Here is a 25,534-nt window from a genome sequence, read left to right as displayed (position 1 = left end):
GACCAGCTCCGGGAGTTGGGGGTGGGTGGCAAAGTGTTGTGCTGGCTCTATTCCTTCCTCTGGGGCTGGTTCCAGTTGGTGTTGATGGGGGGAGAGGTCCAGTCCACAGTCCCTACTTTGTGGGGTGCAGGGCTCGGTCCTTTCTCCCCTCCTGTTAACATCAATATGAGGCCACTGGGTGAGGTCATCTGACAGTTTGGGGTGAGGTATCACCAATATGGTGATGATACCCAGCTTTATATCTCCACCCCTGACTGCCTGACTGATGCTGTGGATGTCCCGTCCCAGTGTTTGGAGGCTAGGGGGGCCTGGATGGGGTATAACAGGCTTTAGCTCAACCCAAGCAAGACTGAGGGGCTTTGGGTATTTGGACCTTCTGGTGCTGGGAACCTTCCATTGTTGGTCTTGGATGGGTTAGCACTGTTCAGACAAACCCGGTGCATAATCTGGGAGTCCTTCTGGACTTACAGTTCCTGATCATAGAGCAGGTGGCAGCTGGGGCTAGGAAAGCCTTTGTACACCTTTGGGTTTTGTGACTGGGGGCGCCCTGCTGTCATTCATGCCCCCATGCCCTCTCATCTGGACTACTGCAATAAGCTCTACATGGGGCTACCCTTGAAGAGTATTCAGAAGTTTCAACTGGTGCAGAATGCGGCTGCATTCCATGAGCTGCACTGGTTGCCAGCGTGCTTCCGGGTGCAATTCAAGGTGCTGGTTGTCACCTTTTAACCTCTTCATGGCTTAGGACTGGGTTACTTTAGGGACTATCTCTCCCCAGTTATATCTACCCATCCAATCCAGTCAGGAAATATGGGAATGCTTCAGGTCCCATTGGCCAAAGAATGCCAGTGGCAGAGCCCAGAAGACATGCCTTTTCTGCCGTAGTGCCCAGCTTGTGGAACCTTTTACTCTGGAGATCAGGATGACCTGGACCCTGCTGGCATTTTGTAAGGCCCTAAAAACCTAGTTCTGTATGCAGGCCTGGGGTCCTGAGGGAGTGCAGGGACCCACTTCTTGGTTATGCTACTGATTTGAGTTGATGTTGCTTGGCCGCTGTGTATTTTGACTTTTATAATGTTTGTAATTGTTTTTATTTTATTTTAACTCTGTTCGCCACCCAGAGTCACTTGCTGAGATGGGCAGCCATAGAAATCGGAAAATAAATAAATGCATAAATGCTTGTTTCTCTTTTCTCATCACCACAGAATAGGCCCAAAGTTGGGGACGTACCCATGCTCAGTTAAAGTCAATCTTTGTTGTCCTCCACCTGCATTCCCGGTATTGCCTCTGTTGCTTCATCTCCCAAAGCTCCTCAGGAACTAAGAAGCCAACTGGGATCAGCTAACCAACAGAAGCTGCCTGGGAACAACTTTGTCAAGGGCCTGAGATGCTACAGTGGGGCAAAAAAGTATTTAGTCAGCCACCAATTGTGCAAGTTCTCCCACTTAAAAAGATGAGAGAGGCCTGTAATTTTCATCATAGGTATACCTCAACTATGAGAGACAAAATGAGAAAAAAAATCCAGAAAATCACATTGTCTGATTTTTAAAGAATTTATTTGCAAATCATGGTGGAAAATAAGTATTTGGTCACCTACAAACAAGCAAGATGTCTGGCTCTCACAGACCTGTAACTACTTCTTTAAGAGGCTCCTCTGTCCTCCACTCGTTACCTGTAGTAATGGCACCTGTTTGACCTTGTTATCAGTATAAAAGACACCTGTCCACAACCTCAAACAGTCACACTCCAAACTCCACTATGGCCAAGACCAAAGAGCTGTTGAAGGACACCAGAAACAAAATTGTAGACCTGCACCAGGCTGGGAAGACTGAATCTGCAATAGGCAAGCAGCTTGGTGTGAAGAAATCAACTGTGGGAGCAATAATTAGACAATGGAAGACATACAAGACCACTGATAATCTCCCTCGATCTGGGGCTCCACGCAAGATCTCACCCTGTGGGGTCAAAATGATTGCAAGAATGGTGAGCAAAAATCCCAGAACCACATGGGGGGACCTAGTGAATGACCTCCAGAGAGCTGGGACCAAAGTAACAAAGGCTACCATCAGTAACACACTACGCTGTCAGGGACTCAAATCCTGCAGTGCCAGACGTGTCCCCCTGCTTAAGCCAGTACATGTTCGGGCCTGTCTGAAGTATGCTAGAGAGCATTTGGATGATCCAGAAGAGGATTGGGAGAATGTCATATGGTCAGATGAAACCGAAGTAGAACGTTTTGGTCTAAACTCAACTCGTCGTGTTTGGAGGAGAGAGAATGCTGAGTTGCATCCAAAGAACACCATACCTACTGTGAAGCATGGGGGTGGAAACATCATGCTTTGGGGCTGTTTTTCTGCAAAGGGACCAGGACGACTGATCCGTGTAAAGGAAAGAATGAATGGGGCCATGTATTGTGAGATTTTGAGTGAACACCTCTTTCCATCAGCAAGGGCATTGAAGATGAAATGTGGCTGGGTCTTTCAGCATGACAATGATCCCAAACACACCGCCCGGGCAACGAAGGAGTGGCTTCGTAAGAAGCATTTCAAGGTCCTGGAGTGGCCTAGCCAGTCTCCAGATCTCAACCCCATGGAAAACCTTTGGAGGGAGTTGAAAGTCTGTGTTGCCCAGTGACAGCCCCAAAACATCACTGCTCTAGAGGAGATCTGCATGGAGGAATGGGCCAAAATACCAGCAACAGTGTGTGAAAACCTTGTGAAGACTTACAGAAAACATTTGACCTCTGTCATTGCCAACAAAGGATATATAACAAAGTATTGAGATGAACTTTTGATATTGACCAAATACTTATTTTCCACCATGATTTGCAAATAAATTCTTTAAAAATCAGACAATGTGATTTTCTGGATTTTTTTCCCCATTTTGTCTCTCATAGTTGAGGTATACCTATGATGAAAATTACAGGCCTCTCTCATCTTTTTAAGTGGGAGAACTTGCACAATTGGTGGCTGACTAAATACTTTTTTGCCCCACTGTACCTCATACCAGCAGAAAACTAGGCCCTCAGCTGACCTGTCTGTAGGATTGTTGAAGAACACCCCAAGGGCCTGTTGGAAACCAGATGGATATATAAGGCTTTTAGAGTAGACCATTTGAAATGAGTATATATAATGGCCACCACCCTCTCTTGTTTTCAAACTGTGTCTATGAATCTTGTAAGTGGATTGTGAAATTGCAACTGAGAGAAATGAATACAAACGGTAAAGAACCAACAACTTAATGAGAATTTACAATGGATTATGTGCTAAGAATGATACTGTAGGAAGGGGGGAAAAATCAGCTCTAAGTAGGGTGAAAGTAGAAGCTTTTTTATTTAACTTGGGGCAAGAGTCATCTTCCTTTTTGATAAATGCAGTATTTTTGAAATAATCTTTTTTTTTTTAAATCAAACAACTTACATATATCTGGATCTTTACTCTTCTTTGTTTTGTTACTAAGACTTATTTCAAACCTGTTGATATCAGAAGAAAGATCACTGGGGGAAAAAAAAAGAAAAATCTGATTCATATTTGTATTCCACCTTCACAATGAACATTAAAACACCAGAAAGTTGTTGGCATTTTCCTTATAATATTATCAGTTAAGAAATGAAAGGAAGCTACACGCTATAAAACTATATTATTTCCAATTCCATTTCAAAACATTTGTTTTAAAAATCTATTCAGTTTGTTGGCAAAAAGAAACATATAATAGAATTTGCATGAAACTTACTCAAACACAAACTCCTCTGACCACACAGGGTTCTGACCTTCTCGTACATGGGTTTTTGCTACCTGTACACAGTTCAGGTATATATTACAGTAAGGATTAGTAAAATGCTTTGCTGGAAGTGTATGGGCTTCTTCAACATGCAGTATAAGACTGCTGACCTAGAAAAATTGCAACATTTTAAAATTTATTTTGCATAAATTACAATATAAAAAAACTGTACATAAACTATAATTACATTTACTGATATATCAAATAAATATATATCTTGCAATGCCACATTAATAAATTGAGCATAAATGGATTTAATTTGAATGCTACTGCATATCCTTTTATCTCTATCCAATGTTTGTAAAGAAAGCAGAAAAATGTCTGGATAGTATTTAAACACTAATAAACTAAGAATACAATGCAAAATTATGACTGGTGTTTTCCAACTATGGGTTTGTGCCTGCATAGAGCAAATTCTGGAAAATTGTTGAATGATATTACTGCCCCAAAGGTATATGAATAAAGACAAATAGAACCCAGAACAACAATAAAAGGGTAAATATTTAGTTATTGAAAGGAATGGGGTGAGGGAAAGCCCCTATATGCAAAATAAATTTAAAAACCACCAAGCTCCTTGGAATGTGACAATTTTCTACAAAATGTCTTACACTGCTACTAATACAGGAACCAGTAGAAAGCTGAAGAGGAAGATCACCATGCTACTTCTTGAGGCATAAAGAAATTTCCAAAGGTCTTTCATGGAATGTGGAAGGCATACAGACAGGCTTGGATCCTTATCCAAGCCTGTCTGTAATTCACAAGAGGTTGCTCTGTGCAGATACATCCTTTTGAGGGAATGCACAGCAATTCTGAAAGAGAGTTACTATAAAATCCCACTGTTTTTATGATTAAAAGAATTTATAGTAACTAATTATATCATGTATAGAATTGGGAGAAAGAGCATAACATGTAAATGCTAGTTGTTCTACCACATATTAAGAGACAATCAGTACAATTTGCCATTTATTATTTATAATTATATTGTCAAGAATTTTTGGAAGAAAAAAGCAACCCAATAAAATATGTCTAATTACTACAATAATAATGCTTCCTGGGTTAGCTTCTCCAGTAAAAATGTCTCATTTATGCTAAGCAACTACCTTTTACAGGAAAATATACTTAGTCCTCAGATTATACTTTATACATACATATATAGGATGACATCCCACATAATGATGTCCTACTATAATCAGAGACACAAAACACACAGACACGACATCCCACATTACCACAAATATATGCTGATCCTCAGCCATGGTTATAGAGCAAGACATAAATTTTCCAACTAGAATTTGCTTTCTAGATTTGAATTGATTCGGTTTCAATTTTAAGTCTAGGTCTTTGACAAATACAGGTAGTCCTTACTTAATGACTACTCGTTCAGTGACCATTCGAAGTTATGATGGCACTGAATGAGAAGACTTAGAACTGTCCTCGTAGAAGTGGCCATTGCAGCATTCCCGTCGTCACGTGATCATGATTTGGGCAATTGGTAATCGGCTCGTTATTATGATGGTCACGGCATCCCACGTTCATGTGATCACCATTTTTGATCTTCACTGCCAGCTTCCGACAAGCAAAGTCAATGGGGAAGGTAGCAGGAGATTGCAAATGGTGACCACGTCGCACTTTATGACCGTGTCACTTAACAATGGAGTTCCCGCTCCCAATTACCATTGTTAATTGAGGACTATCTGTGACAGTTAAAAGCATCTATCTGCTTTCTAAAGAATCAGCAAATTTCAGTGGACAAAGATTTTCAGTGGAAATGGATATATAAGGAAAATGGCTTTATTTTTTTCTCTAGAAAAAAGTTTAAAGCCTTAATTCCCACTAAGATGGTAGTGACTCGGACTCTATGTACCATGAATAACTTAGTAATTAACAATGAAGGTTTTGTCTTTTAAAGTAAGATCAATCTAATTAGTGCAATGTTTTGTTAAATAATGAAATGAACTACAGTGGTACCTCGGGCTACGAACGCCTCTGCTTACGAACTTTTCGGGTTATGACCAGCTCTGGCCGCAAAAATTTACCTCGGTTTGCGAACTCCGCCTCGGGGTACGAACCGGATCTGCGGCCATTTTCTGCCCGTGCCACGTGGTCCGCGGCCGTTTTTCCGCCCTGCCGCGCGGTCCGCAGCCATTTTTCCGCCCTGCCGCGCAGTCCGCGGCCATTTTTCTGCTCTTGATGCGTGGTCCGCGGACGCCAGAATGGATTAACGGTAATTACATTGAACCTTATGGGAAAATTTGCTTCGGGTTGCGAACAAATCGGGTTGCGACCAGAGTCATGGAACGGATTAAATTCGTAACCCGAGGTACCACTGTATATCGCTGTCAGTTTACTACTTCTGTTTGTATTATAATATACATCATATTTAAATGTTGCTTCAAGAAAAATGCCAAGTAGCATCATAATTACTTATATAACTGCTTTTTCTTAGAATTTGGTTAGTAGGTTAGTTTGTGACTTTCATATTGGCTTTGACTTCATTATTAAATATCAACGCAGTAATTGTGTGTATTAAAATTGTTAGCTCCATCTAATTTCATACTTTATTTTAATCTTTAAAATTGCTTAAAATACATTTAAAGAAGTCTCTCTGATTATTCTGAGAAAAAAATGTTACAACCTTCTTTACTTTATACAAGTAAAAGATTACTTTGACCAAGTACATTTCAATTTCAGCAAAAGTACATTACCTGACGCAGGCGCTTATTAGATGTTCCTGAACTTGTTTTTCGTAAATTGCAAAATGTTTGCAAAACTTTCATCCAGTCCTGCAAGTAAAAGTATCTCAGATCAACAATTTCCACCTATACAGTACAATCCTTTATATGTCCATAGATGGGTACAGGATTACAGACAAAATTGCACTTATGTTTAATCTTTTAACAAATATCTAAGTGTTTAGTTAAGTTTAATTTGTTATAACAGTTCTCTTTTTTATTTCTAATACAGAAAAATAGAGTTTTAATAATTAATCATTTAATTACAAGGAGGGAAAGTATGAAGGCAACTGAAGACACTTCTTTCTGACTGCTCTGTTTCTGTAAGTATCTGCTGTTGTTCACTCATAAACCGATTTCTTAAGTCATGACTACTGTACCCTTTCCCCTTTTTAATAAACTGCTTCTCTAAATGATGTCAATCTCATTACAAGGAAAAAGTCCTTTTTTGCGCACGCACACGTACACATACACATACACACTAAATTGAAAAAATTTATAAGTCACAAATCACTATTTCACGTGTATTATTACAATATAGTCTAATGATTCTTACCACAATACATTAAAAAATGTCATATATTGCTATCTTTAACCTTATTACTTCAATAAGTTTTTTGAAAACTTACCTGTGCTTGTTCTGGAGTTTCTCCTGCAAAGTAAAAGATGTAATGCTCTTCACTAAAGTGCTGAACTACTATCTGAAAACAGTTTGGCCTATTTAAAGGAAAAACAAACAAACAAACAAAAACAGAATTCTATTAACAGAATGCTGGTGCCACTCTTGGGACATGCAGTGCTTTTCACTCTCATATATGTTTACCATTATTACACTCTTGTTGCAATACATTATATACCCTCTTTATTTTCCCAATATACCTGTATTTTTAATGGATAATTCATATGCACAATCTCTTCTGAATGCACATTTAAGGATGTTGGCAAATTATGAACTATTAAACAAAATAAATCATTAAATGGCATGTTAAAGCATCTGTTAGTTTTAATGTTCTTACGCTTACTTGGCCCCTCTCCCACTAAAAAAGAACAAACATAAATAAAAAATGGGTCATTTTCCTTTCAGTAACACTTATTTTCTGGTCCTTGTAAGATTTAAAAATTAATGACATGTACAACTTTATCTTTATTTAGTTAACAACACTTAGCTTAACACAAAAAGTGTTGTTAACCAAATAAAAAGATAATGAGGCAAACATGTTTTCTGTCGCTCAAGAGCCAGAGTAAGTAGCCTTTTTGTTTTCAAGAGTTGTATACTTTATTGAAGTTAGAATATTGAAAATAGAAAAGAAAAACAAAATAAGATAATCTATCAATATTAATTACAATTTAGGATATCAGTGTAACAAGCATTAAAAATATTTAGCTTTTTCATTCAAAGGTGAACATAACTTTAAAAAAAAAACCCTGCAACTCGCATCAAAGAAGTATTGTTTACACATACACACACACACAATTAATGAAAGGAAAAAAATAGATGGAGTAAATGTAACAAGAATTAAAATACCAAAAAATAGAGAAAGAGAGGTTTCTAACTTCCCCCTTTTTGTACATCTGCTAGTTTGCAATATTTGTAGCCATTTAGGCCCCCTTAGAAGCTAAACTGTTTGCCATCCTGCGTAATATATTGTATGTAAGGCAACCATTCTTGCTTAAATTTAAACTTTTATTGTGTATATATACTATTAGTTTTTTTATACTAATAAATATACACAGAATATACATTGCTGTGTATTCTCTAACTTTAAGTTCCCAATCAGATATTGTCAGAGCTGTGTCTTTCTATTTGCCTCATTATCAATGAAACTATCCTTAAAACATTTCAAAATGGTGATTATCAAAAATGAATACAATATCTTACCTGCCAAACAGACTATCATGTACACCATAGACAGAACATACACTAAGATCTATCAATCCTTTGGGTTTAGTGGCTCGCTTTTCACTTTCAAAATAAATAAGTTGAGCATCATTTCCCTCTAAAATAAAGTACAAGTTCTTCCACCGCTTTCCTTTACCTGTAAACAAAAGGCAGGATAAAGGGACTTCCCTTCCATCAAATCCCTGACAATCTGACTTGTAAAATGTATCTTTGTCAATCCTACCCTCATTTGTTTAAGTTACCAAAAATAAATAAATAAATCTAAATCTAAATCTAAATCGGTCTTTAACAATTTAGGAATGTTACATAAAGTAAACATTTAGCCAATCTCAAATTTTGATTGATTACATGGAAGATCTTCCAGTGATTGGATATGAATCTCCTCTGTAAACTGCCCAGAGTCGCTTTTCAATAAGATGGGTGGTGATAAATTTGATATATATGTGTGTGTGTGTGTGTGTGTGTATATATGTATACACACAAAAATAAGAATTTATTATTTAATATCTTCCTAGCGCTTTTCCTATTTTTTATACTACAACTCTGATTTGTAAAGCTTCAAGTTCTATACATTTGTAAGCAGAAGAGTTATGCAATTACAGAAGAATATTAATATATAAATATAAGCTAAAAACACAGTAATATGCAGTTATAATCTATACACAGCATACAGACTGAGTATAAGCACATAGGATTACATTACATATTTACTAGGCAATATGTATGAACAATTACAAGATTCTGGTCATTGTCAGTGGAAGTACTTGCCAGAAGTGAAGCAAAACTTACTGAATTGCCAGATATTCACAGCCATTCTTAACCCAAAAACTGTGACTCATACTTACTTTTTTTCAGAAGGTATCCTTTTTTAACAATATTTTTATAGAATGCATCTTTAGTTTTTCGCCGAATTGTATTGTAAATTTCTTTTCCATCTACAACATCGTTAAGCACTTGCCCTTGATGCTAAGAGGAAAAAACATATGTTAATTTTCCAATCTGAAACACCAGAATTCTATCAAGCATACTATAGCCTACTGATTAGTTTATGAGGCTGCAAGACACTAAGTATGGTATCTTAAATTCCTGGTATAACTTCTGTCAGCAATTTCTATACCTCCTCCTCTCCTTCCCTCCCTGTATGCATTTTTAATCCATTTTCCCATGGATTAAATGAGAATGAGACCAAATTAACAACAGAATGAACAGTAAGAATCAGATGAAGAGTTTTTTTCTTAACGTTTTAGAAATGTTTTTCTTAATGTTTAGAAATGTTTTTCTTAACATTTATAAATTTTAAAACAAATAGTTTTAAAATTTCACTTACTCTACTTTTATTATTTAGTTTTACAAGTAGGATCAGCAGCAAGCTGCTACCTTTCATACTCCCATTTGGAAGTCCAGCAATTCTTATTCCATTACCCTTCTCCTAACCATCTTTCCATTCCTTCCAATTATCATTAGGTGTTCTGTATCCACCTTGTGTTATCCACAGCTATCCACTGTGTGTTTCCCGGCCTATTTTGGTTGGTTTGCTTAATTTTGGTTTGTTGTCATTTCATAGTTCTGCAAACCAGGCGATCTCCTTGAGCTTTATTTTTTTCCCATGTATAACAGTAAATATATTAATAAAGAGTGTGATGAGTAATGTTTTGCTTTTTATATTTGTTGTTAAGGATTTTATTATGAGTCACATTCTGATGCATGACAAGAAAACAACATGATGATAATAAAACAAACAAAGGATGGTCAAATAAAAATAAAGTTATACATGGTAAGTATTTAAGTGACCCACAAAATAGAATAAGTTTCTTGGATCAAAAAGCAATTTTTTCACTACTAACATTAACATCAATTATGACTCTCTCTAAAACTAAATAACAAGGCCAAATATACCTCCTCAAGAATAAATGATAAAAAATAATGACCTATCTATCCCTTATAGGCATTGTCTTTTTTTTTTTTCCTTGGCAAATACTGGAACCTGTAATTACAATTAAATTAAATTTTCATGTACTGACTCACCTGCATTGGAACAGGATCTTTAAGATAATAGCCTTCCACAATCTGTTCTTTTCTGTAGTGATCTATGATGTCTGCAATACTGTTAACAACAAAACAAAACAGGAGTCTCTGAAGAAATTAATACAATTTTATAAAATTGAAATAGAATCAAATCTGCAAAATGTTCAAATTTGCAGAACAATGTTGTATTTAACATTGTACCATATAGAGGTTGTGTCAGCTTCTGTTCACTTAGGGATTCACTGAAAGGTAAAATCTTTTGCATGCAACTTTATCTTTTTACAAGTTACAACTATATTTAATAACACATAATTAATGCAATTTATTTATAGGTATATGCATTTTTAGATTGAAAAGTAAACCACATTTTAAATTTTGCAAAAAAAAAAAATCTAGTGAATTTATGCATTTTAATGTATTCAATATTTAGTACCATACAAATAATACTGAAACTCTTTAATATGAAGCATAGTCTAAAATATAAGAAAAAAGTTATAAGCCACACAATATGAAAACAAATGGTTTGGGACCAAGTTATATACAGTCTTCACCTGTAGCAGCCTCTCTATACATTAAGATCAGGAACAGAAGCATGTCTCTTACTGTTCTCCTTTGAGAAGAGGTAAGTGGGCTCACACCAGGGACAGTATGCTTTCTACTGTATTCCCACTTCCCTATGGAACGGTTTTGTATCTGACATTATCTAGTTTCATCATTTTTAAAAGTACAGGTACTCAAGCATAGATACCATTTCTTTCTCCATTTTATTATCTGAGTATATTGCTTTGAAATGTCTGATTTTAGCAGGGGTTGAGGGATATTTTAAGTGCTGCTTTTATTAGCTGTTGGTTTATTATTTATCTATTCTTATTTTTATGAACTGCCTCGAGAGGGGTTTTCCTCTAAAATGGAAAACATAAATATTATATCCAATCTTAATTGTATTTACACTGGAAAGTTTGCAGTGTAATTATAATAGAGAGGCAGGGTAAAATTGCATTTGAAGGCCAATATTCGAACAGTTATGGAAAAAACCTTGCAGTCCAATCATTTACAAGTCTTTACATCATGCTTACTGAAATGCACTTGAATAAAATCATTGTGCACAGACAATATCAACACAGTATTCTTCTTCTTTTTGGCATTCTCAGTTATAATGTAAACATGCAATGACATCAGCACAAAAGAAAAACTGAATTTAAATATGCTAAGGACATAGCAATGGAGGCACATAAAACCAATGGTAAAATGTATGCCTTAAGTTACATTTTGAAAAGTGTACTGTTAATATACTTAAAGAATTCATTATATATCAAGTTTTACACCAAAAAACTGCTTTCCATATTTTTAGAGACTTAGCGCAATAAAACCAACACATCCACTATATGAAATCTGATATTTACCAAAATGCTCTCTTATATCTACAAGTGAAGAGGGCCAGGGAGAGGGAAATAGAATTTTTCTGCAGGGGCTGTTCTATATTTGAGGAGGTCATCTGTAAAATATTGTCTTATGCCCCTCTTCCCTATATCCTAGTGTTTTCCTCGGAGTGATAGCAGGCAGCTGCAAAGAAGTCTGACTGGAATTTTTTAAATATCAGGTTGACATAGTATTGTGGGGAATTAAGAAGCATACATCCAGCCAATTAGTCCTGCTAAAAATCGAAAGGCTAGGAAAAGAAAGACAGCGATCAGCAAAAGGCTCTGGGAGCTTCTAGATACCAACACCAGTTACTTTCCCTACTCTTCTCCTACCCACTCCCCACCAGCCTACAATAACTCCATTTTGGTCCGTGTTTTACATCACAAATGTACATTTCAGTTCAGGTTTGGGTTGTCAGAAAAAAAGCTGTTCTGTGCATGTAACAGTTTGTGAATGGAACATTTTGCATATCCCTTCCTTTTCCTAATGGAAATGCATAGTGCACAGTTTTTGCATTCAACAACCTGTCTGGAAACATAGCAATTAAAGCAATACACATTAATAAAACATTGAGACAAAATAATTAAATCTGGCAAAATACTGAATATTTTTAGGTTAAGACTCCTTTGAGCTGAATTTTTCTCCTGTTAACCACATAAGCATGTTTTTAGCAAAAATTGGAAGCAGTTGGTTTACTACTGCCCTTTTCTGATTTCTTAGTCTAGCCTATAAAGCCTAGATGTCCTGGCAGTCATTCAGGCGAGTGCTAACCAGGTCTGACTATTTAGCTTTTCAAGATCAGCAGAGACTGAGTAGGTGCTGTTACCTGATGTAGGCAGCACTGTGCAAACACAGCCAAACTTTAACAGAAATTTATCATCTGTACAGAGCAACTGAAAGAAGATATAATAAAGAATTACATAAGATATACTCAAAAGTGTGCTACTGCCAATTGACCTACTAAATTCTCATACTATATACTCCAGAACAATTATAATTGAGAGGCAGGGTAAAATTGCATTTGAAGGCCAATATTCAAAGAGTTATGGGAAAAAAATCTTGCAGTCCACATCATTTACAAGTCTGTATATCATGCTTACTGAAATGCACTTGAATAAAATCATTGTGCACAGACAATATCAATACAGCGTTTTTCTTCTTTTTGGCATTCTCAATTATAATATAAACTTGCAATGACATCAGTACAAAAGAAAAACTGAATTTAAATATGCTAAGTACATAAAACCAATGGTAGAATTTAGAGACCTTATCATGGATCCTTATCAGCAACTATACAGTTATAGTTTTAATAAAACATTTTCTCATCAAATATGTCAAATACTGTTATTATTTCAAATATTATTCAGTTTTTTATGCTAATAAAGATTTTATATAAGATTTTATGCTTATATTTTTATTAGACTGCCAATGAAGCTTAGATCTGTGAATGCTTAGATTGCGCAGGGAGGCCTTCAAGTTGCTCATACTGAACCTCCAAGAGGATCTACTGCTTTGATAATTTGAGTGCTGGATTCAGAAATACTACTTCACAAAGCATCCCTTATAGTTTTAACACTCAGACATATCAACTGTTTTGTATTTCTACAAAAAGTATTTTCATTTTGAAAGTTTCATAATGTTCTCTCTCTCTCTCTCTCTCTCATGCACACACGTATATGTAGAATCTGTCCAATAATGAAACCATAACTTGCAACAAGAAAAATTAAAAACCTTTTATGAATGAAACCTTACCGTGGACAATACCTGCAGTTTAAAGATATTCATTTTAATTAATAATATACACAGTAACCCGCCCCCCCCCCCAACCCATAGCTAATTAGCATGAGTGGGTCTTTTGGAGAAGTTGATGTAAAAATAATGGGTTGGATTCAGAGAAACTTGACTTATGTAATGGGCTTTTTCTATTCCTTTTGCAGCTTTCTATGTTTCTCAGGATCAGAGCAGGAAAAAGCATAGAGAGCTGCTGCAGTTGGAAACAGTTGGTGAGATCCAGCAGGATGCTGTACATAAGCATAAGTACATTTCCACTCACACAGTATACCATAGATTAAATCAGACTGCAGTTTCAGTATCTAAACAATGAAGATGGAAACACAAACTTAAGGTTGAACTATTGTAACAACCACTAAGAATAGGTGCATACCTATTACTTTGAAAAAAGTAGAATACTTTTTGAAAAAAGTAGAATATACAGTGTTCTACAGTATAATTCAAGATGGCTTCAGACGAGAATGTTTTCTAAAACATTTTAGTTTTCCTTCATTGTCAAGTTACACAAATCAGATCCTGTGGAAATGGGATTTTTATTGCTTAATTCAGGACTGTGGATTCCTGTTTCATACATGTCAAAGTTTTCAAATGGGAGGCTTCTACTGCCATACCCTTAAGAACTAGACAACTAGACAATGGGCAAAAGATAGTTTACCTTCAAAAAGGCTGACTCTGCTGCTAGCTCGATTTTCAATGAGGATGTCTGGAAGCCAGACAGATTTAATGAAGAAGATACTCAAGTAGCTTGTATGTGGGATATGCAAAAGGATCCAACTGTTTAGCCTCATAACATCTTCCACTTGAAGTTCTATGACAGTCCAATGACCTTCTCAGCTAGGAGAACTTGATACTTTCTCAGTCACACCAGCTGCAGGATTTCTAACCACTCAGAAGCCAAGCTGGAAGCGAGAGAAATTCTCGGTTGGGATGAATATCAATTCCCTGGTTCATGTTTGGCATATCCAAGTCCCATCATCTGGGTTAGGGCAAATCTTCTTTGGAAGGGAGAACTAAACTTAGCACTACTAAAAGTTATTCAAACACAGTCTAGATTAACATACTTTTAAGAACTTGAAAAATAAGAATGAAAGGCACTCAGTATCAGGGCAGTTTTATGTCCTAAATTTTCTCTCATGTGGAAATTAAGTTCAGTGTCTAGTGATGAAGCAATGACGCTTTTAAAAGAAACATAGCACAATCTGCTCTTATGCCCCAATGGCCAAGCCTTTTTATTTGTTAAGATCTGAGAATGGACAGATATTCTTACTCATTTTAATACATGTACACAATTTCAATTTTATCTATTATACACATTTTAAATTCTACATCTTTTGAATCATAAATGTTTTGGTACTTATAATACCCCCGTCCCCCCCCCCAAAAACAAACCCCACAAAACCACCGAAACCCACCAAACAAACCCTGATAGAATACAATATATACCATTAATAGCAATTAATAGAATACATAAAACAAGCTGTAGAATATATTTGCAACATACCTGTTATAATATCTGCCCCCCATCATAAACTGATTGTTTGGTGTTGGGCATATTTTGAAACGCTGAATATTTTCACTGGTTCGAAAGTAGAGAGAGTAATCCCCAGGTGTGTTATCAGAAGGTCTCACAAGAAAACTTGATACTTGACCAACTAATTATAAAGGAGGAGGAAAAAAGTACAGGTCTACATCAATAAATCTAACAGCTTTACGGTATTTCATTAGTCCGGAATTTAGCGTGCAGCAGAGAAAAATTGTATCAGTTGCAAAAAGACTATTGTTGTTTTTTCTTAGGGTATTCTTATTCATTAAGCAACGATAAAGGAGCTGGTAATTCCTTTAAAAAAAAAAAAAGTCAAGTCCATATGATGAATCTTGCTTTGTAAATAAATCCCTCTACATCCTGAAGTATTCTCTAATTCAAGAGCAGAACATTTGCTGAAAGAACATATTTTTATAGTAGACAATTTAAGCAAATACTACAATGAATAATTTTTAAATTTTAGCTTAGATATGAGAAACTGCAGTCCCAGAGCCATATGCACTCCCTCAATTGCTCCTTTGCAAACTATGCTGCAGTACCCATACTCCCTTCTGGCTACTCCAATGAATTTTAGTTCTAAAATTGTGGAAAACTGGCAATTTGTTTCCTTGTCATTTTGAAACACAAGAATAATGTATTACAAGCCCTAAAATAGGTTTAACAATTTTTTTTAAAAAAAAGGAAAATCATGCATACATTTAGGACTGTGCAGTGCTTTGGACTCAATTTCCAAAAAAAATTTGGCTCATGAGGAACTACACAAGTCTGTAGTTGTGTCATGTCCTGAGGTTGTGCCACTGCCTTTTCCAGTTTGTGGAGATCCCAGAAAAGGATACAACTGCTCTAAGGTGTTGCAGACAGATGTTACATTCTGACTTCCATGCTCCAACATTTGGAGATAGAGCCAAAGTATCATGTAGTCCTACCATACTTTTTATATTAACAGATATTCCATTAATTAAAATTCGCAAGTACCTGTCATCAGCAAACTATAAGCCTCTTGTTTTGAAATCTTTCCATGGAACCATCTTAAAGAATACAAAAAAACCCAGGAAATATTAGTAGCAAGTTCTTTGGTTTGCTTTAGAAAACATACATCTATAAATGACAGAAGAATGACCCTATTTTTGAGAGCAAAATGCATTTATAAAAACCCAAAAATGTAACATTAAAAAATACTCAGGTTCTTTTATATCAGTTGGATTAAATGTCAACAAGATCTGGCAAATAACAATTTTAAAACTGTTATTCTCTCCCAAATCAAATATAAATCAGCAACTCGGTCTATATCATGAAAAGACCATCTGGAAGTTGGTCCAGAATGTGGTGGGGAATGGTGGGAGCATCATGTTATGCCTACATGACCTCACTGTTGTGCAAACTGCACTGATTGCCAATTGGTTTCCGAGTGCAATTCAAGGTCCTTTTTATCACCTTTAAAACACTTCATAGTACAGAGCCTGGCTATCTGAGGGACTGCCTATCTCCAATTGTTTCTGCTTGTCCTGTACAATCAAAAAGAGTGGGTCTACTCTGGATCCCCTTGATTAAACAGTGTTATCTTGTGGAACCCAGGAAGCAGGCTTTATCTGTTGCAGCTCCCCCTAGAGATTCTTGCAATTCCCTCCATTTAGGAAACTGTTAAAAACCTGGTTGTTCTCCCAGACCTTTGGATGGGGTGGTTGGAGTGGCCCCTTTTTGCTACATTTATTTATGCTGAGTGGCCTGTGTATTGTTTTCCAGTCAGCTACGGTTCTTTTTTACTTGTATCTTGAAATGTTCTTTTTCTTTTTTATTTGTGAGTTGCCCAAAGTCATCAAGGAGTTGGGCGGCCTCTAAATATGGAAATTAAATTAAAATTAAATGTTCACAAAACATTTCAAGGTCAGCCTTATTTTCACTGTTGTTCCTTTATCCAGATGAATATACTTCGTTCCTTTCGTCCTATAACTTGTTGTTCAAGCATCTGAATTTCTCAATTGTACTAATTAATCCTCTCAGTGCTAAAATATTGTGACTAATTCTGAACAAAGCAATCCAGAAATGAGTTATCAGTCAAAATTGGAGAATAGGTTTTTTTCAAGAGTCCTAAAAAGTTTCTCACTGTGCACCTTAAAATAGCACTAATTCAGTGCTCAGTCTCAGTATCTTGCTTTATTTGTATTATATAACTATTAATAATTAGGATCAATATGCATCCAGGCATACAAGCTTTTTTTTCCTGGGATTATGCCTCTGGCATATAAAAAATCAAGAATCAGCATTCTAAGAGAACATATACTTAGATACTTATAATAATTTTATACTTACATTTTGCCTTCATGTGGATCTTCCTCTCTTCCCTTAGGAAAATATGATACAAAAAGTATGAAAACAAAATGATTTTAGTGACCCATGTTAAAGCATTCTGTTCTCTTTAGAAAAAAAATATAATTAGTGTAATTTTAAAACTTTAAACATTAGGTTGTTCTGAAATTAAGAGAATCTATCCATGTTTATTTAGAATTAAATGGTACTGTAGACAATAAAGCTTTCTGCAAGTAAAGTTTACAAAGGATTATAGTCTATGACACTTAAAAATATCTAAATATTTTTAGATCTGCCCCAGGAAATATACCTCACCTGAGATAATCTTGCCCTTATCTTCTGGAAACAATTATTGACTGAAAGTATAGCTTAAATTTGTAAGATTCATTAACAGTTTCTTACATATGTTGCCAATACTCCCGTGCTAGGGAACAACATTCAGTTGGCTATCTACAAAACTAAAATGAAAAATGTTCCATTTCACTATTTAAAAGATATTGCAATAGTCATCTGTGACTTCAAACTAGCCTTATGCATTTGTTCTTATCATGCAGGAAATTTAAAAGACAATTTTTTGGGGGAAATCTCTTTATACAGGCTTTCATTTTAATTATACTCCAAGTCCCACTGATGAGTATCCTTACTGGAGACTTTTTTTCCTTTCAAATTCAGTCACTTAGGACACACAAATCAATCCCAAATTTTCAGTATTTCTGTCCCTCACTGCTGCATTTCTGTCCTTCACTGCTGCTTCTTAACAAACATTTCAGAGGCAATCTAAAATATAATAATGTTTTTTTGCTACACTGCTATGCATTTTATATGCAGTGTCAATCCATGGATTATCATTGGGAATATGTTCTCTGCTAGCATACTTTCCCTTACCAGGCGCTTAGTTACCTGATTAGTAACAGTCACCTACTATATCTGAACCAGCAAAGTGTAGCTTCCACTTGCCCTTCAAATGATAATAAACAGTTTGCACAGCAAACAGAAACTTAGTTATTTACATGCATACAATCAAATAAACTAGGCAGAGTATGTGATGGAAAGAGATCATTCATGAACCCGTGGTTCGCTGTTACTACCTGAACAGACATATTAAGAAATCAAGATAAAATTGATAATATCCTCTCTCCATAAACAGGATTAATGAGCAATTACAAAAACAGCTGTAGTTGCCAGTACTCTAAATAGTCAGTTACTATTTTAGTGTATTTTATGAAAAGCAGAACATTTTTTCCCCAAATAACACACTTTTAAAATGGGGATCAGCTTGTTGAAAACCCTAGTAAAAGAGATAGATAAGGTCCATCAAAGTGTAAGTGGCAGCAGTAGCCAGGGGGTTCTCTGCACAACTCCAAGTATGCTTATTGCACCCATTCCTGGACCAGGGTGCTCTGCTCTGGTCACTCATGAGAAGCTGCAACTGGTCCAGAATGCAGCAGCGCAGGTAGTTACAGGGGCACCACAGTATATCCAAATAAAACTTGTGCTCCACAAGCTGCAATGGTTCTCAGGTGTAATTCAAGGCACTCATTATCACCTATGAAGTCCATCATGACGCAGGATTATAATCTGCAGGAGCACATTTCTCACCTGTCTCCAGTTGTTTCTGCCTGTCCCACATACTGCAAGAAAGTGGGCATGCTCCAGGTCCCTTTCTTGAAACAATACCATCTGACATGACCTAGGAGATGTGCCTTTTAGGTTGTGGCACCTAACCTGTGGAACAATATATCCCCGAGGTTCAACTGTCCCTGATCCTGTTAGTCTTCAGGAAGACTTTGAAGATCTGGCTGTTCCCTCAGGCATTGGGGCCAAGAGGAGACCTAGTCCTGGGAGGTGAAATACAAATTGGTACAGCCCGAACTGTATGTTTTTTTTGTTGTTGTTGATTTTTGCTGTTGTTGGGATACTGTGATTTGTTTTTATTGCTGTATACCAGTTGGAATAACATTTCTGGAAGTTGGATAGTCATATAATTAAATAAACAAATAAATAAAATCCCTGTACCTAGTCTTCCTTCTGACTCTATTTCCCAACAAAAGGAAGGATAGGGTAAAAATTCAAATATACTTTAAGTAGGATGTTTTCTGTTAATTTAATATTATTTGAATAAATAAATGCTTCTTGTACAACATTACTTACCACTTCCTCTACTAAGTCTTCTACAATAAGGCCTTGTTCATCTGTACGTAAGTTTGTAACCCACATCCATCCATCTTCTAATTCATTGTGGACAATAAACATGTCTCCTTTAAGGAAACTACAGGTAATTAAGGTAAAATTATTAATTATTCAAATCACCACTCAAGCAAGCACAGTTACACTTTTACCAACTTAACCTAATTTCTGATCTGTCTTTGCAAATTCTTATAATTTGCCCCCAAACCATAGACTACCAGTTATCCTGTAAGAAATCTTGATGATTTGTTGTAACATTATTTTATTTTAAATGTGTTTTATGTTATAGTAACTTTATTTATTTAGGTATTTATTTATTTGAAAGATTTATATTCTGAAATACAGGATATGGAGAAATGCACTGTGCAACAGCACTAATACATTATCTGCAGGTAAGCTATACCCATGGATTTAAAGAAGGCAGAGGAACACATTTCACCCTGATTATTTTATATGTTGTTCATGTTTCGTTTTTAATCTTGATCATTGATCCTAGTAATAAAAGCATGCAAAACCCATCATATCAAGCTGCAATGGACTCTTCTTCCTGGGAAAATTGTAGGGATTTTTAACAAAATGAGAGCATGGCATCTGTACTTCAAGTGCTTGATATGGTAGAAAAATGAAGTATTTACATGGTTGCCAATATTCTTAAAAACTATTCTACCTTTCAGATAGGGATGTTCTGTTTTCCCTCCAGGCCATTTCAGAGAAGGTTATGCAGTTTTTAAAAGTAAGTTCTCTAAGGCGGAAGTGGTCAACATGTCTAGAATGAGGTGTTCTCAGACAGTTGGCACTGTTTCCAGAACAACATGGTGTGGAGCAGCAATAGAATGTTACTGAGTTCTCCAGAAATCTTCTGAAATCCCCAAATTTTACACATACCTACTTTCAACATTGTTACAATTGGTAACATGCAACTCCACAATTGTTTATTAAGAAGTACATATACTTGAATTCAGTGGAACTGACTCTTGGTCATCTACATATAGAAGTGGATGGTGGTTAAAAAAGGTGTATTTTAAATAGAAACCTGGAGTATTTCTGTGTTTTTCTTAAATCTAAACTTACACTACATTAACTGCATGCACATTTCAACAAAATTGACTGACTTCACTATTAATTTAATGATCAACTCTTTTGGTAATTATTATATTCTTTATTTTTATCTCATACAAGTAGGCTTTGCATTGAAACAAAAGAACTATTAAAGCCATTATATTAAACCATTTTTTACTTAATTTAAATCAGTAAACAGAGTGTAGCATCATCTTAACTCTTACAAAAAGACTAACAAATATTAAACAAACATACATGCATTATTTATCATTCTAAATTATACCTTATTTCATCAGTTTCTGGCACTTTAGTATATGGCAGAATGGCTCGGACTCTCCTGCGGTCCTCTACTGGCTGTAAGAAAAGAAATATATTCTTCAAAACTGGTGTAAAATGCAGCAATACTGAGTCAAGACAAAATCTCCAACACATTTAGTTCCACTGCCTATTTTACAGCCAGCTTTATTTTTTCTCAATTCCTTCAGTAATAAAGCTCCAAATGGCCAGAACCTAAAATGGTTTCAAAACCAATAAAAAGATAAAGATTTTTATCCAAGTGTAGATGAAGCATCAGAAATAAATATAATTCAAGTTAACAGTAAAACAATTGAGGGGTCTTTTTTTGATTGGGACACAATCATATTTCTGAATTAAGGCTACTATAACACAAATATAAAATACTGGCATTATTTGTGTTAGAAGTTTGCATGAATTTATTTTGTACAATTTAAATAGGTCAGCACAAATAGTAGACTTACAGCCAAATTATTGTGCTTTATAAAAATAAGTAGATAGTATTACATTTAGCTATTGTCATATTTTATTATCTTTTTGTTATTGTTGTTGTTCAAAATCTATGGCTATATCTTTATTAGACCCGACCAAATTGACACTAAAGAGTTTGCAAGCTTTTGGATTCTCCAGAACATTTCATCAAGCATTATTTATAAAAACAAGGAAAAGAAAAGCAAGGAAGTCCAAAAATAGTGTTGGTTTTTTTAGCATTCAAGGTACAGATGGTTGGCTGATTGCAGAATCAATGTCAGGTGTTGTTAGTATCCGATTACACTATGTCTTTTCCCCTAAAAACTGAATGACTCTGCATTCAGTCCATATCACAACTTCTATTTTGGGACTGACTTTGATGAAGAGTTCTGGAGAACTTCAAAACTTATAATTCTTCTGTGTCAATCTAGTTAGCCCCCTTGAAGAGACTACATAGGCTTACATAGCTATGACATTTCCCCCCTCCCCTCAAAAAAAGAGCAACACAGCTGTGAATTCTGAAACAGCAATTTCCAATTATTATTTATCTTTTTGGTGCCTTTGAATCAGTGTTGACTCCTGGCAACTGTCTGGAGTAGTCCCTGTAGTTTTACTGGCAAGATTTTTGGAAGTGGCTTGGCACTGCCTTCTTCCTAGGGCTGAAAGAGAGTGACTGCCCAAGGTTACCCAGCTGGCTTTATGACTAAGAACTCCTAGTTTCCAGCTTGGTGCCTTAAACACAGTACCAAACTGGCTCACTGTTAATTGCAAATATACATAAAAAATGCACATTCTTCTATAAAAAAATACATACCTCTGGAGGTGCTACAGGAAACAATAATTTTTCCCCTTTAAGCAAACAAGATACATGGCTGTAATACCCTATTAGGTCAGAAAGTGAAGAAAATCGTCGCCCACCAATGTAATAATCGCCACACATTGCAATAATCCTATCAGAGAAAATAATAACCAATATTAGTAGAATGTCCTTTACTATTAAAAAAAGTCTGTATGTAAAAAGAAACTACAGGTAGTCCTTGCTTAGTGTACATTCATTCAGTCACCGTTCGAAGTTATGATGACGCTGAATGAGGGGGACTAATGATGGGTCCTCGTAGTTGCAGCCGTCACAGCATCCCTGCGGTTACTGCCAGCTTCCGACAAGCAAAGTCAAAGGGGAAGCTGGCAGAAGGTCACAAATGGTGATCATGTGACTGTAGGACACTGTGACCACACAGGATTCGCCTAACTACAGCAACTGGGACTGGTGGAATTGCCGTTGTAAGTTGGTGCAGTCATGTGACGTCACACCTTATGACCATGCTGCTTAGCAACAGAGTTCCCAGTCCCAATTACTATCAGTAAATGAGGACTACCTGTACTTTCTTTAAAAACATAAAGATTGCTTAGTATTTAAATATCACTGATTCTTCAAAAACTGCTAATAATCTGAATTTATTACTAGCCACTAATGCATTCACAATTCTAGGTAGTGACCTCAGAAGATGTAGAGATTTACTGTCATAAATTCAGACAAATATTTTTAATATTATACGTCCCTCACAACTTGATGTGAGTTGACAAATTTAAACCTAAGAACTCAATTCAAACAATAGAATTATCTGAAATAATCTGATATAGTTGAGGCATATAAGAACTGTACTAGATCAGTATTTTTTAGATATCCTACATCTTCCACCTACATTCTGCAGCTGCAGGATAATTTGGGTGTTTTAGGCTTCCAAATAGCCTGATTACTGGTTACCTATGGCAAATAAGAATCTTAATTATTTATTTGATTTATATCCTGCCTTTCTACTCAAGTGAGTTCTCAAGGTGACTAATAGTTTTTTTTCTTAAGGGTACTGAAGGGTAAAAAGCATAAATTAAAATTAATATTACAATTAATGAGTAATATTTTAAAGTCAACCTTATTCTTTCTTTAAGCAAATCCATGATAATTTATTTTCTAAATCCTGGAAAGACAGAACTGTTTTGAGAATTGTGTCCAGAACATAGTTCTGCATTAAACAAAGCTGCTTTTTTTAAAAAAATGACAGCTGTAGAACATGTGGCCAAACTCTCAGCAGCTGCCAGTCTTCAAGCAACAGAAGAACCCTGCCTGGTTTTTTCTAATACTTACAAATTAACCTGCTTGATTTGAAACTTGGGACTATACCAAGCATAGATGCTAGTAACTATGTGTTTTATTGTACACTTCACAAATATTTACAAAGTTCACAGCATGGCTATTAGCCAAGGCAAGTTCATGTTACCACAATATTTTACAAATGAATAGGTTTTAATGCACTCCACAATTTTATCTTCTCGACCCAGTTTGTCAATAGAAGAATTATGATGGAATGAATAAAAAATTAGGGGTTTTAAAAATAAGTATAAGGGACAGAGTAGAAGTGGCCAGTGCCCTATTAAACATAATGTTAAACATAATTGCAGCCTGCTTGAATTACTGGTGTATTTTCCAGGGCATATTCCAATACTTGCAAAGAAACACTGATCACAAAATCTTCCAGTGCTCCATATTAACTGAATATATAATTTGAGCATATTCCAGAATTCTCCATCAACTAAAGGGATTTTTCAGCAATCAGTTTTGAAAGTAACTTGTGAAAGAAGAATATCTGAAGTACATTCCACTGTCCTCCCCATCACCCAGCAACTCTCCTAACTATTCTACTGACTTCCCACAATTACTCTGCCTTCTACCTGTCTCTGTTGCTGCGATTGCTGAATATCTTTTGAAAACTCAGGTAAGGAAGAACAAATCTATCCTGCTCAAGTTACATATACACATAAATTGCTACACTTAAAAGAGCCACTTTTAAGTATTTTTGTAGGAGCAGAGTTATCAATTTTAAAAACATTAATCTTTCACTCACCTAAAGTGATTAACAACATTGGTTTTGCTCAGAAATGAAAGCACAAATGATCCAGGCCTTCGATCACTCTCTCGAATAAGGTAACTTCCAGGTTTTCCTGCCTGTCGAAGACGTTCTTCTGCAATTGTTCTGTCTAGTTTTCCATGATACCATCTGGAAAGCAAAGCATAATGACATAATATATTAACTTCAGTCCATTTGGCAAAGGATGTGGAAATCCTGGATAAAATCTCCTACATCCATGGCATACCACAGCCTAGTTTGTTTGTTTGTTTGTTTATTTATTTTCAAATTTACATATGCCACCCATTTCACTGTACAAGTGACTCTAGGCAGCATTACAAGTAAAAAACTATAAAATCTTAGAGAAAATATGCAAGTTAAAAACTACAAAAGGTTAAAATTAAAACTAAACAGTTAAAACTACAAACTAAAAAGGTGGAGAGAGTATCCTCAAACTACCAACCACCTCATATGCTGTGAACCCCCATTAAGTCCCCTTCTAGGTTGGCAGAGCCAGGTCTTGACGCCCTTTCGGAAGGCCAACAGAGTGGGGACCAATCTCACCTCAGGGGCAAGATATTCCAGAGGGCAGGAGCCATGGCAGAAAAGGCTCTCCTCCTGGATCCTGCCAGTCAGCACTCTCTAGGCGATGGGGTCTGTAACATACCCTTCCTGCCAGACCGGGTGAGACAGGTTGATGTGATGGGGACGAGATGGTTCCTCAGGTAAACTGGGCCCTTCCGTGAAGGGCTTTAAAAGTCATAACCAACACTGTGAATTGGACCTGGAAGCAAACCAGCACCCAATGCAGCTCACACAGCAGAGGTGTTACACACACAGTCCTAGAGGAGCCCATAGCTGCCCATGCTGCCACATTCTGCACCAGCTCCAACTTCCAAAAGGTACTTTTCAAGGGTAGCCCTATGGGAGATGACCAGGGCACGAGTGACTGAGAGAAGGGCCTCCCAATCCAGGAAAGGGTGCAGCTGGCGCACAACACGGAGTTCAGACTCTAACTTTTAAAAAAGACTAAGAATTTAATTAAAGTATATAGAGACGGAATTGCTATTTACTTACTGCTGGCAGTTAAAAGCATAATAGTTTTGACTGTAGTTTCTGT

The 25,534-nt window shown here is 36.1% G+C and overlaps 1 protein-coding gene across 1 annotated transcript in view; it reads right to left on the bottom strand.

Annotated features, from left to right (window-relative positions):
* Window positions 1-25,534, bottom strand: part of RASA1 (RAS p21 protein activator 1) — a 53,626-nt gene that overhangs the window by 12,301 nt on the left and 15,791 nt on the right. The window contains exons 2-15 of the mRNA XM_025171853.2: window positions 24,412-24,564; window positions 22,326-22,461; window positions 21,030-21,100; window positions 19,652-19,769; window positions 17,504-17,535; window positions 16,169-16,221; window positions 15,152-15,302; window positions 10,438-10,516; window positions 9,258-9,378; window positions 8,392-8,548; window positions 7,142-7,229; window positions 6,486-6,563; window positions 3,733-3,890; window positions 3,420-3,496 (exon numbers count right to left, since the gene is read on the bottom strand). Coding sequence (XP_025027621.2) covers window positions 3,420-3,496; window positions 3,733-3,890; window positions 6,486-6,563; window positions 7,142-7,229; window positions 8,392-8,548; window positions 9,258-9,378; window positions 10,438-10,516; window positions 15,152-15,302; window positions 16,169-16,221; window positions 17,504-17,535; window positions 19,652-19,769; window positions 21,030-21,100; window positions 22,326-22,461; window positions 24,412-24,564 — 1,472 coding nt within the window. The remainder of the gene's footprint in view (window positions 1-3,419; window positions 3,497-3,732; window positions 3,891-6,485; window positions 6,564-7,141; window positions 7,230-8,391; window positions 8,549-9,257; window positions 9,379-10,437; window positions 10,517-15,151; window positions 15,303-16,168; window positions 16,222-17,503; window positions 17,536-19,651; window positions 19,770-21,029; window positions 21,101-22,325; window positions 22,462-24,411; window positions 24,565-25,534) is intronic.

The sequence above is a fragment of the Python bivittatus genome, unplaced genomic scaffold (genome assembly GCF_059951505.1).
Source record: "Python bivittatus isolate LINGU-HERP-01145 unplaced genomic scaffold, Pbiv_v1 ctg000850_np1212, whole genome shotgun sequence".
NCBI classification, from domain to species: Eukaryota; Metazoa; Chordata; class Lepidosauria; order Squamata; family Pythonidae; genus Python; species Python bivittatus.
This window is presented reverse-complemented; position numbering and strand designations above follow the sequence as displayed.